Here is a 13,494-nt window from a genome sequence, read left to right on the forward strand (position 1 = left end):
AGCTTCAGTAAGGTGACAAGGGCTGTCCCACGTGCCGGTCTGTATGCCTAGCATCCCTGTATAGTCCCCTCCGAGCAGCCGCTAAGCACATACCACAAGCCACATGGCTGCTTCCTAAATTCAGTGCACGTTCTCTTCAGTTCGGGTTTATTTTAATGCACTTCAAATCAAGGAGCATTTCGATTTGATTCTTCTAACGGCATTACATCAGCTTTTGAGGAAGTAAAGAACAAGGAGAAGGCACTTTCCTTCATGAATTTAGTCTTTTTTCCTGACTTTCCCCCAAACTTTAACATTGAATTTTAGTATTAAAAAAAAAAAAAATCTCAAACATACTGAAAAATTGAAGAAAACAGTAAAATCTGTATACCTTCCATCCAGACTTAGAACTGCTAACATTTTCCTGCATTCGCATGTCTTTCTCTGTGTGTGTATTATTAATTTGGCCTGCGGTGGGTAGAGAACCAAAAGGAGCGATCTAGGCTAGAATCTGACTTCAGGCTGAAAGGACGCAGCAAGCACAGAAAAGATGGGCTACGTTCCATGAGGAGGGGAAACATCAAGATTTTTGGTGGGAGTTGGAAGTTCCTGATCTATTAAGGGAATAACAGGTAGCATGGGTTGGCTGGCAAATGGCTTATATGGGAGAAAGTAGCCATTTGAGGAAAGGCCTTAATGCCAGGCCAAGACATTTGGGGTGGGAGGCGCAAAGTGATAAGCAGTTAGGTCTCACTGGTTATTCTCTCGGGCGGGAATGGTCGGCTCGGCTAGGGAATTTAGAGGAGTGGGGAGGACAGGTGATAAACTAGGAGTAAGGAGTTCAGTGAGAAAACCGTGTGGTACACGTCCACGCAAGAGTCTACTTACTAAGTTCCTTACAGAACACAGGATGTATTCTATTGGTAATTTTGTTAGGTTTGTTTAGATTTTACATTTTTTGTTTTCTTGTCTAGTTTTATTATCTTTCTAGCCTATAACTTAAAGGGCAGAGGACTCAGTCTTTCCTTCTGCTGAGCATATGCCAAGTGTCCAAATGTCTGTTGATCCATTCCTCTCACAAGTTGAAATAATTTGAAATGACTTGATGTGCTCACTTGAATTTAATAGTCCGTTTATAACCGGAGACTCTGAATACATATCTGCGGATCAATCAGTCCGGTGATGAATGTTCCCTGAGAAAACAGACACTTGATTCATAAGTATGGTTTCTGCTTCAGTAACCTAGACCTGCACCGTCCAAGCAATACGGTAGCCACTCGCCCCAGGAGGCTGTTAAACACTTAGGACTGACTTGTTCGAACTGAGGTATGCTATAAATACACAGCAGGTTCAAAGACTGAGTATAAAAAGGGGATGCACAATATCTAAGTAATAATTTCTTATATGGGCATGTTAAAATGGCAGTATTTTAGATATTATATGTTTTATATACATTATTATGTATATATGTATTATATGAATATAAAGTGGCCTAGTCCCACCATTTTCTTCAACAGAGTATCAGAAGTCTTAGCCAAGGCGATTAGACAGGAGCAAGAAGTAAAACTGTCCCTCTTTGCAGATGACATGACACTATATAAAGAAAATCTTTAAAAAAAGTGTTGCAGCTAATAAAAGAATTCAGTAAAGTTGCAGGATACAAAATTAACATAGAAAAATCTGTTGGATTCCTATACACTAACAGCAAACCATCAGAGAAATTTTTTTAATCCCATTTGCAATTGCATCAAAAAGAATACATGAAATATATTTAACTGAAATAAAAGACCTATATACTAAAAATGATAATACTTTTGATGAAAGAAATTGAAAAAGACACAAATGGAAAGATATGCCATGCTCATGGATTGGAAGAATTAATAATGTCCATATAACCCAAAGCAATCTATACAAATCAGTGCAATCCCTACCAAAATTCCAATGGCCTGTTTCACAAAAAATAGAACAAATAATCCTAAAATCTGTATGAAACCACAGAAAACTCCGAACAGCCAAGGCAATCGTGATAAAGAACGACACACCTAGAGGCATCATGTTTTCTGATTTCAGCCTGTATCACAAAGCTCCACTTAACTCCAATTAAACACTGTGTTGTTGGCATAAAAACAGGCCAGTGGAGCCAGACAGAGAGCCCAGAAATGAACCTGTGCATATATGGTCAATTAAATTATGAAAAAGGAGCCAAGAATATACAATGGGAGGACAGGTGATCATTCCTCAATATATACATATATTGAATCATTATGTAGTGTATCTGAAACTGTTATATGTCAATTATATCTCAACAAAAATAACACGTGTGTATATATATAAATATTTTATCTATTTTTACTTTTTAAATGTGGCTTCTGGAAAATTAAAAGATCTGTGGATCTCAATTCTGTTCAACAGGGCTGATGGAGATAATTGGATGTCTTTTTTTTTTTTTTAAGATTTTATTATTTTATTTATTTGACAGAGAGAGAGATCACAAGTAGGCAGAGAGAGAGGAGGACGCAGGCTCCCTGCGGAGCAGAGAGCCCGATGCAGGGCTCGATCCCAGGACCCTGAGATCATGACCTGAGCCGAAGGCAGCGGCTTAACCCACTGAGCCACCCAGGCGCCCCTTGGATGTCTTTCTATATAGATGCTCTCCAGCTTGTATTTTTTTTTTTTAAGATCCCAGTAAATATACATGAAAGGCAGGTTTTTCCAGCTCTACACTGGGACTACTTTGAGTTTCTGCCTTCAAGGAAATGTGAAAAAAACAATACTGAGATTTAATTTTTGATAATTTTTTTTAAGAACCCTAAGTATAAATGCCATTTTATAGGAAACAAGTTTAAAATATGAATTCTGGAAAGATATTATTATTAGGAAAGGGTAAATTAAAATCCCAAAGTTTGTCTCACATGTCTGTCTGTAAATACCTCTTTTAAATCTGTAGTTCAGATAATTAAAATGGTAAAGGCCGACGCTAGTGAACGGATTTCAGAGGCAGTATCGTTTGCTTTTTCTGCTGTATCTTCTTAATATAGCATTTCTCCAAATCGGCTAAGCATCTCCAGAGAGTAAATGATGAAGGTAGAGCGTGCAGTGGGACCATTACGTCTGAGTCAGTAATGATGTCCAGGACATCTAACTGCACTCGCAGAACTTTACGTAATGTGCCAGAATGGGGGAACCTCGAGACCCATCATGGAGGTTCGTCACACTTGGCCTGTGTGGCATATATGGCAGTCATGAAGGCGTAGCGTGCTTTCCACCCTTTCGTGGCATCGCCCACTTACTCTAGTCCGCCAGGCTGCCGACAGCTCCCTACCTCAGGGAGAACAGCAGCCTCGGTTCTCTTTTAAAAGCTCTTCAAAGAATTGTCTTGACCTCCCTTGGTGACATGTGTCTAACCACTGTCATTATCATCACAGCCTGTGGACTTAACCTCTGAACTTCATTTTCCTCATCTGTAAACTGGAGACGAAAACCCGCTGTACCTCGAGCCCGTGGTGCTTGTAAGTGCTCAGGTGGTGTCTGGGATGAATGAGAACGACTCCATCCCAAGCATCGCCTCCTTGCACAGCATCTCCCAGGCAAAGCTCATTCTCCCTTCTCTGATTGACTCATTTTTTTTTTTAAAGATTTTATTTATTTATTTGACAGAGAGAGATCACAAGTAGGCAGAGAGAGTGAGAGGGAAGCAGGCTCCCTGCTGAGCAGAGAGCCCGATGCAGGACTCGATCCCAGGACCCTGAGATCATGACCTGAGCTGAAGGCAGCGGCTTAAACCACTGAGCCACCCAGGCGCCCCTGATTCACTCATTTTCTTTAAGAAATGTTGGCATTATCTCTTTCATAATTCACTTATTTATTCCTACAAAATAACCACTGTCAACCCCCAGATTCCTAGGCAGCAGGGACAGGCTTGCGGCCTGTGTGGCGGCGTGTGACGCTGGCCACACCCCAAGATTCACCTGCTGCTTGAATATGCAACCCACCCCGGCCCCAGCCTCATCAGCCCCCCGCCTGCGCTTCCGTCCGGTCTGCTGGGCTGGACTGTCTTTATACCCGTTTCTAGCTCTAGTGCCCAGCAGAGAGGATAACACAGTAAATACCTGTGAAAACCAATGACTGACCAGCCTGGCAGAGTTTATCTCACAAACCCGCTCAGCTGGCTACAAGCTGATCACTTGAAGTAAGGCATCTGCTAGTCGTTCAAATCATGGCAGCCTCTCTCTCTCGTTGTGAAAGATTACTAATGTGGGGAAAGGTCACCTGACCTACTTCATTGACAGAAACAAGCAAAGAAGTTGAAAATTTCCTTAATACTTATCACGTGTTGGATTTTTGGCTAGGTAATTCACACGGCTTCTCTGTGAAGAAGATATTCTTATCCACATGTTATAGATGAGAAAACTGAGATCACAGAGCAAGTGAATGATAGAGCCAATGTCTGAACCTAGGCCTGACTTACTAAGCTCACACGACGGGGTTTATACTTTTTTTGACAGGGAGATGCCTCCTCCGTCAAAGTAGCTGAGCAGAACAATCCCCTAGGAGCAGAGGGAGCAAATCCTTCCCACTCCTGCTTTCCAGTGCTTTAAAGCATCTGAAGCCTCGCCCCGTGCTCTTTTGCACCGTCAGTCAGCTCGAAGGAGCCACAGCCCCGCTGAGTCGGTTTGCAGGGGGGGGGGCAAGCAAGACACCAGGACAAATGGCCCTACTTAGCCTCCTGGGACACAGAAGGGTTGAGTAATTTAAGTTCTACCACTTTGCCAGCTTCTACTGTATAGTCCTCAGTCTTTCCAGCTTTAGACAAAAGCTGGTAGGATGTCATTAAAAGCAACAGAATATTAAGTGCCTAACTCTCATCCTTACCTTTGGGAAAGAAAACGGTTTGGGATAAGGGATGAAAATTGTAAAATCTATGTTAATGTTATTCTTATTTTTAAGTACTTCTATTTCTCTAAAACCTGAAAACCCAAGTGAGGCTGTGCTTCTGTCTTCTCTAACGTACCGAGTATCACATTTCACTGGAACAGGAGCGTAACCAGCCCTCACTGGCCCGTGTTGTCGTTACACCACAGCTGCCCTTCAAACAACTGATGAGACGCATTCAGACAAAGCAAGCAGTTTTAGGTTATGTTTATCACATGTGAGATGGTTTCCTGTCATCTTAGACAAAGCTGGAACTTTTACTCGTCTCTAGGTAAAACAGGACTTGATCTGAACGACTGGTTATCTTAGAATGACGGTTAATTATACTCTCTGCAAACAAAGGGGGCGGGGACGACATCTCTATTGGCTAAATGCTGAGTTGAATCTAAATGTTACGCCAGCCAAGGTTTTGGACAAGTTCTCTGGGGTAGATTTTGAGAGAGCGATGGCATCGAGGTGTCAACATGGGTCATTCCCAGCTTCGGTTCACAGGAAACCAACAGTTACCCACAGATGAGACCCCAGTGTAAAAATCCTAGAACATGGGGGTGAGCCTAAAGCACCAAGACCACGACAGGCTGCCCCTGAAGGCCAAGAAGAGGGGCCATGCCAACCACGCCACTCCTTGCCCGGGCCAGCACAGCCCTGCTCCAAGAGGACCCCTAGTTTCTCCAGCGGGGAAGTGGGTCCCTTCTCAGGAGACCCAGACTCAGGTCTTACCTCAAGAGGGAATTGTTTGTGCAGCCTGACCATTGGGGATGAGATTGTGATAGAAAAGGGGAACCGTTTATAGCAGCCACCTTTGGATCCTGGAAGACCGAGTTCCCCTCCTAGCAGCATTCGAGTAGAAACCTCGGCCAATGGTTTTGCTTATCGGCAGAGTCAAGATTGTGGCCCAGTCTGACCAGGAACTTGGTGGGGCACCGATCCACCTGATACGGGACCACAGAGCATGAGCCATACCAGCCTTGGAACCAGTTCAGGCACTCTGCTTGGGCAGGACAGCTAATTCATAGGGCTTCCTGCTGCTGACTGTACAGGAAGCCTGGCCTGAGCCGCTGGAAAACTATTTAGCCCAGCAGCACTCAAGCTGCCTATATGCAGAACCAGAAAGGTAACCCCACTGGCCAGGGAGCTTGGTGCAGAGTTCTGCCTGACTGGATCTCCAAACAAGAGACTTACATACCCTGGGACCTAATCTATGGCCCCAACCAACTAGGGAAACTAATCTATAGTCCTACCTTTCTCCCTACCGACCAGGAAATCCAGCCATAGCTCCCAGGAATCTGCACAGCCCATCCTGTAATCCCAGTTAAGCAACTTGCGGGGAGAGCCTAGCCAGCGGCCCTTCCCATCTGCCAAGACCATGGCCTGTTCGGCAGAAAAGAGCCTTGCCAGCCTTGGGGCATCTACAGCAACCCCCCTAAGCAGGAACAACTAATTTGTAGCCCTGACCGCTGCTGAATACAGCCTTCTGCCCACCCACCCAGGGCACCCAACCAAAGCCCAGGGGAAGCCCGGTCGTCCATCCTGCAGCCCTACTCCCAGTGGCACACGAGCCAAGCTCATAGCCAGCGGCTCTCACCATCTGCAGAGCGGAGCTGGCAACCCCATCTGGCCAGAGATGGTACTCAGCCCTGCCTGATTTGAGTCCCCAAACAACAAGCCATTATGTCATTAGCCCCTGCTCTGCTGCCCTGCCCAACCAGGGAAGCTGATTTCATAACCATGCCTGTTCCTGAGAATAGCAGTTAGTAGTCCTAACTGTCTAGGAAGCCTGACCAACAGAGCCACGCAACTGTGGCGCCCAATCTCCAGTCGCACAGGCAGGGAACGCAGCCAGCACACAGAACGTTTTTCAGGATCCTGTGTTAGGCCACAAAACAAGTCTTAGCAAATTCAAGGAAAATGAAATCATACCAATTTTCCTCTCTGTCCACAGTGGTATGAAACTAAAGATCACTAACAGGAAGAAAACTGGAAAATTCGTGAACACATGTAACTTAAATATTCTCCTGACCAACCAGTGGGTCGAAGAGGAATTTAAAAAGTATCTTGAGGGCGCCTGGGTGGCTCAGTGGGTTAAGCCGCTGCCTTCGGCTCAGGTCATGATCTCAGGGTCCTGGGATCGAGTCCCGCATCGGGCTCTCTGCTCAGCAGGGAGCCTGCTTCCCTCTCTCTCTCTCTCTGCCTACCTCTCTACCACCTTGTGATCTCTCTCTGCCAAATAAATAAATAAAATCTTTAAAAAAAAAATAAAAAAATAAAAAGTATCTTGAAACACAATATTCCAAACCTTACAGGATACAACAAAAGCAGTTCTAGAGGGAAGTTCATAGCTATCATGCAAACATTAAGAAAATAGATTTGGGGGCTCCTGGGTGGCTCAGATGCTTAAGTGTCTGCCTTTGGCTTAGGTCATGATCTCCAGGTCCTAGGATCCAGCCCCGCATCAGGCTCCCAACTCAGTGGGAGATATTTAAAAAGATACATTCATTTGAGAGAATGTCTCTCTCTCTCTCAAATGAATATATCTTTTTAAAAATTTTTTTAAAAATTATAAAAAGGAAAATAGATTTCAAATAACCAGCTTTACACCTTTGGGACTTGTAAAGGAAGAATAAACTAAGCTCAAAGTTTGCAGAGGAAAGAAAGATTGGAATGGAAACAAAGATTAGAAAATGAAACACAAAAAAGGAAAACAATTTTTAAAAAACTAATAGTTGTTTCAATGAAAAGATAAAATTGACACCTTTATGTAGACTAACGAACGTGAGAGGACTCAAATCAACAAAATTTATAAATGAAAAAGATTCCAACTAAACCACCAAAATACAAAAGATTATATGAAACTACTATGAAAACTACACCAACAAACTAGACAACTGCAAAGAAATGGAAAAATTCATAGAAACATATACCCTACCAAGATTGAGTTGGGAAAAAATAGAAAATCTGAATAGATGAATGACTAGGAAGGAGCTTGAATCAGTAATGAAATATCTCCCAATGAATAAAAGCCCAGGACCAGGTGGCTTCACTGGTGCATTTTTCCAAACATTTAAAGAATTAGTGCCAATCCTTTTCAAACTTGAGGTGGTAGAAACAATCCCAGTTCCTTTTATGAGGCCAATAAAAGGTATCATTACCTTTTATCAAGGTATCATTACCCTGATACAAAAGCCAGACAAGGACACTACAAGAAAACTACTGGCCAATATCCCTGACACATACAGATGCAAAAATTTTCAATGAAATTACTAGCAAATTGAACTCAACAGCACATTAGAAGGATTATTCACCATAATCAATGGTATTTATCTCTGGGATGCAAGGATGGTTCAACATACACAAGTCAATAAACATGATGCATCACATTAATAGAAAAATAATGATCATTTTGACAGATGCAGAAAAAGCGTTTGACAAAATTCAGCATCCATTCATGATAAAAACAAATGTATAGAAAGAACATGCCTCCATATAGTAAAGGCTATATATGACAAACCCACACCTAACATCATACTTAATGGTGAAAGTTTGAAAGCCTTTCCTGTAGGGTCAGGAAGAAGACAAGGGTGCCAGCTTTTACCACTCCTATTCAACACAGCACTGGAAGTCATAGCCAGAGTAGTTAGGCAAAATAAAAGGCATCAGAATTAGAAAAGAAGAAATAAAACTATTTGCAGATGCTATGATTTTATATACAGAAAATCCTAACAACTGTACCAAAACAAACAGATCAATTCAGCAAAGGTACAGGTTACAAAATTAACATACAAAAATCAAGTGTTTCTGTATACTAACAACGAGTTATCTGAAAAAGATGGAAATGATCCCACTTATAATAGCATCAAAAGCAATAAAATACTTAGTAAATTTACTCAAAGAGGTCAAAGATCACTACACTGAAAACTATAAGACATTAATGAAAGAAATCAAGTAAGACACAAATGGAAAGATATTCCACGTTCATGGATTGGAAGAATATTGTTAAAATGTCCATACTTTCCAAAACCATCTATACATTTACTGCAATCCCTATCAAGATTCCAATGGCATATTTTACAAAAGTTAAAAAAAAATCCTAAAATTTGTATGGAACCACAGAAGACCCTGAATAGCTAAATAATCTTGAAAAAACAAAGTTGGAGGAATCACAATTCCTGACTTCCTATATAATAATGCTGTAGTAATCAAAACAGTATGTTACTGGCATAAAAAAATATACACATGAACCAATGGAACATAATCCAGAGTTCAGAATTAACCCCCCACCTATACAATCAATCAATACTTGCTAAGGGATCCAAGAACACTCAATTGAGAAAAGACTATCTCTTCAATAACTGATACTGAGAAAATGGGGTTTTCACATGTGAAAGAGTGAAACTAGACTCCTATCTTGAACCACTCACAAAAATTAACTCAAACAGAATAAAGACTTAAACATGAAACCTGAAGACATGAAAATCCTAGAAGAAAACCTAGGGGAAAAGTTGTCTTGACACGGTCTTGGCAATGTTTGGATAAGACAGCTAACGCACAAGCAACAAAATAAAAAATAAATAAGTGGGACTGTCAAACAAAAACTTCCGCACAATAAAAGCAGCAATCAACAAAATGAAAAGACAACCTATATGTGAAAAGGAGAAAAACATATTTGCAAGCTGTATATCTGATGAGTTAATATCTAAAATATATAAAGAACTCCTAAAAGTCATTAGCAAAAAGAGAAAAAAAGCAAATAATCCAGTTGAAAAATGGCCAAAGTACCTGAACAGACATTTTTCTGAAGAAGAAAACCAAATGACCAACAGGTGCCTGAAAAGGCACTCAGCATCACTCATCACTAGAGAACTGCAACTCAAAACCACAACGAGCTGTCGCCTTACACCTCGTAGAATGGCTGTCCTCAAAAAGACAAAGACAACACATGCTGGCACGGTCTTAGAGAAGAGAGAACCTGGGTGTGCTGCTGACGGGAATGTAAGTTGGTGTAGCCACTTTGGAAAAAACTATGGAGATTCCCCCCAAAATTAAAACTAGAACTACCCACGATCCAGCAGTTCCGCTTCTGGGACCATCTGAAGGAAATGAGGACACACGTTGCCGAGATGTTGCACACCATGTTCTCTAGCAGCACTATTCACAAGAGCCAAGAAAGGGAAACAACCTCGTGTCCATCAGTAGATGAATGGATAAAGAAGTGTGTACACACACACACTGGAATATTATTCTGCCATAAAACGGGGGAAATCCTGCTGTTTGCAGCAACACGATTAGACTTTCAGGGCATTATGTTACCTGCAGTGAGTCAGACCGAGAAAGACAAATACTGTGTGATCTCACTTACATGTGGAATCTAAAAGAACCAGCCTCACAGAAAAGCTACATTGTCGCCAGGGGCACAGTGGTGGGGGGAAGTAAGGGAAGGGGGACAGAGACTTCCGGTTCTAAGATCTGGGAGTACTGGGCATATAAAGTACATGATCAATGTAGCCAGCAATGCCGTATGGAATGTTTGAAGATTGGCAAGAGTAGATTCTAAAAGTTCTCATCACAAGGGAAAAAAGTTGTAATACACGTTAACTAAATTTATGTGATAGTCATTTGCTAGTACATAGATACGTCAAGTCATTATGCTGCATGCATCAATATATCGCATTAGAACTGGAAGAAAATAATTTGTTTTCCCATCTGTGGGAAGTTGTCTCTCTGCCAGTCTTGTCATTTTACTTTACGATTGACCCTCCAACATTTGGGGTAGAGAGAGTTCAATCATAATTCCAACTATTTTCCTCAAAAAAAAAAAAAAAAGATTTTTTTTTCTTATATGAGGACTTTACTGTTTGCTTGAAAAGCATGATTCTTTGACTTAAAGGAATATACTCGAAGATAATTGCAGTGAGACAGTTAAAATTCATGCTTTTGTATTTTAGCTTATTCATCTTAGTTTTCTATCATTTTATTGTAATTTCCATAAAATTGGGAGATTCGCAAATGTATTTAATTGTAACCCTCCTTTAATTCTGGTTGTACTGCTACACACTGAATGCATCCCCTGAAAGTCTTATGTGGCAACCGTAAGCCCCAGGGTGGTGGTGTCTGGAGGTTGGGCCTTTGGGCGGTGACTAGAGTTCAATCAGGTGGTGAGGAGGGGACTCTCAGGATGAGAGTAAAACTTTGTTTATTCCTTCCCCACTAAGTATTGTCAGGGTAAAGCAGAAAGAGAGAGAGACACTTAGATATTTATCTGTCTCCTAAGGGTCTAGTCCTAATAATCCAAAACTGATAGCCTACCTACAGAAAAGCAGAAAGGAATTTATATGCAACTACAAACTAGAGAAATAATTTTGTGCTCTTGTCCTTTGAGCCTATGTAAAGGCAGGATTTTAATCAGTTTGCAGAATCTTAAAATGCGTTGTGTCAAACTCAGGTGGTTGTGCGTATGTGCCCTGTTCTCCACTGGGAAGTTGGCAGGTCCGCCGGAGCATCCAGAGTTGTCTCTACGAATAAATCTTTGCCGTGCTCAAACTGATGCCAGGAGAGCCAAGGCCTCTTTCTCCAGCAGATCCAAATAGACTTTGCCATGAATCCACGACCGCCACCCTAACCCACTATCCACATGAGCGTGTCTAGTTTTGTAAATCTGTGTGCCTACTCGTATAGTTTGGAGACTTCCTCTCAAAGAAGTCCAAATTATTGAAGAGCCAAAAGCTTCTGATGCTGAATTATACATCAGGTGTACTCCACATTCTTGTGTGGTTTTACCTTCTAACTTGGTGTTTGCATTAGTGAAGGTGCTAACAACTCTGAAAAATAAGTACTTCGAGTTTTAATAAGTAAACTGTATTAACTGGTAATTACTAATTACCATTGTCCTGTAATGCTATCCCTGGTTTTTTAAATTGCTTTTTCAAGATTTCCTCGGAAAGAGAACAAGCTCCCCCTAGTGGGAAGTGAGCAGTATAATGAGTTATTCCCCCAAAGCAGTGTAACTTCAGAGTTACATTCAGAGTTCAGAGTAACGGAAAAGGGCTCCTTTTATTTTTCTCTTCGAATTTTAACCACGAGAATAATATTGGTTATCATGGAGTGTGTATAGGACAGTCCCGAGTTTGCCATCATGTTGAGGAACTGCTTCTATGTAATAAAGAAAGTGAAGTTACCTCAGCTTAATGCCTCAATGCCTTGGCGTTCGTTAGCCTATCTACATACATGGAATTAGAATTTACTTACCAATTACATATATATCACTTAACGCCTAACCTTTTACTTTGATATTTGATAATTAAGTCGTTAGAAGATTCTCTCTCATCTCTTGGCCTCATTTGTACAGCTGGGCTTATGGCTTCCCCAAGATTTCACAGTTGGAAGTTGGCTTCGACCTTTGAGTTCCTATTAATTTTACAGAAAGCAAGCCTTGCTCATTTTGGCTTTTCTTAATTTATGAGAAAAATATAACCAAAATCCCATGCTTTTGTGGAAGTAATTAGCTTTCCGCCCCATATCATTCAGACTTGAAGCTAAAACGGCATCTTCATAGAATTTAATAACTTATGTAAAATGTTAATTCTCAATCATCAAGAAAAGTTATAACTGCACCCAGGCGAGGAAGTAAGTAGCATATTACAAAATGGGTTTTGATTTTACAATTGGTAATGAAACAAAAATTTAAAAATTTAATGAAATTTTGTCCGAGAATGGCATATATCCCACAATAGTTAACAGCCAATAACTAACTCCCAGAAAAGCAGTTACGGCAAATTATGGAAACTTTCAGTTTTGAAATCCTACAAGCTAGGTTTCACGTGTCCCACATCTTATATAGCTTATGTCAAAGCACACACTTCCCTGCTTTTTGGTAACCGTTGACAAAGTTCTTCCACGCCGGAGAAAGGTTGTCTCTCACCAAACATCTTGTCTTATCGTTTTCTTATAGCAAACAACATGCTTGGCTTTGGAACACTGGTCAGTACTTCCAACACCTATGATGGGTCTGGTGTCGTGACCGTAGAAACAGACCACCCGCTCCTCTGGACCATGGCCATCAAAAACTAACCCAGCAAGTGGCATCCACGGCCGGGCCTCGGATTTACCTCGTTTGCTGCTGACTTACTGCTTCACAAGAACAGTTCGCTTTGGTTTACAGAAATTTAAACCTCTCCACAGGATGCCCCCTAGTTTTAAAGATGTTAATGTTTCGGGAACCCCAGGTAACATAAATGACAGATCTCAATTCTACGGTGAGGGAGAAAAATTATTTGTGAAGAAAGCACATAAGCGCCGTTACATTCACTTGGAAAACCAAAGTGGTCGTTCCCCTCCAAAACTCAGTACCGATTATCGGCATTCCATTTCTCCTAAGGAATTCTTCTTAATTTTGCAGCGGAGACTGTTCTCTGTTGAGGGTCTCTGGTGTCCCGCACATCCGCTGCCCCCTGCCCATCCTTAAATGCTTACCCCGAAGCCCGTGTCTGGTGTTGATGAACGCTAGAGTCCTCCGTGTAACGTGGGGAAAATTCCTTTCGGATCGGGCTGTTAGAACAGCGCCATTTCGCCCTGGCCTTATTACTGTCT

At 41.6% G+C, this 13,494-nt stretch overlaps 1 protein-coding gene across 5 annotated transcripts in view; it reads left to right on the plus strand.

Moving 5' to 3' along the window:
• The window catches only part of TPK1 (thiamin pyrophosphokinase 1), a 350,875-nt gene extending 337,717 nt beyond the window's left edge, over positions 1 to 13,158 (plus strand). For all 5 annotated transcript variants that reach the window (XM_046020778.1, XM_046020781.1, XM_046020780.1 and 2 more), the window contains one exon: positions 12,857 to 13,158. In XM_046020778.1, coding sequence (XP_045876734.1) covers positions 12,857 to 12,975 — 119 coding nt within the window. In that variant the 3' untranslated portion in view covers positions 12,976 to 13,158. The remainder of the gene's footprint in view (positions 1 to 12,856) is intronic.
• The last annotated feature ends 336 nt before the right edge of the window (positions 13,159 to 13,494 follow it).

Source organism: Meles meles, chromosome 10, assembly GCF_922984935.1.
Source record: "Meles meles chromosome 10, mMelMel3.1 paternal haplotype, whole genome shotgun sequence".
Lineage (NCBI taxonomy): Eukaryota > Metazoa > Chordata > Mammalia > Carnivora > Mustelidae > Meles > Meles meles.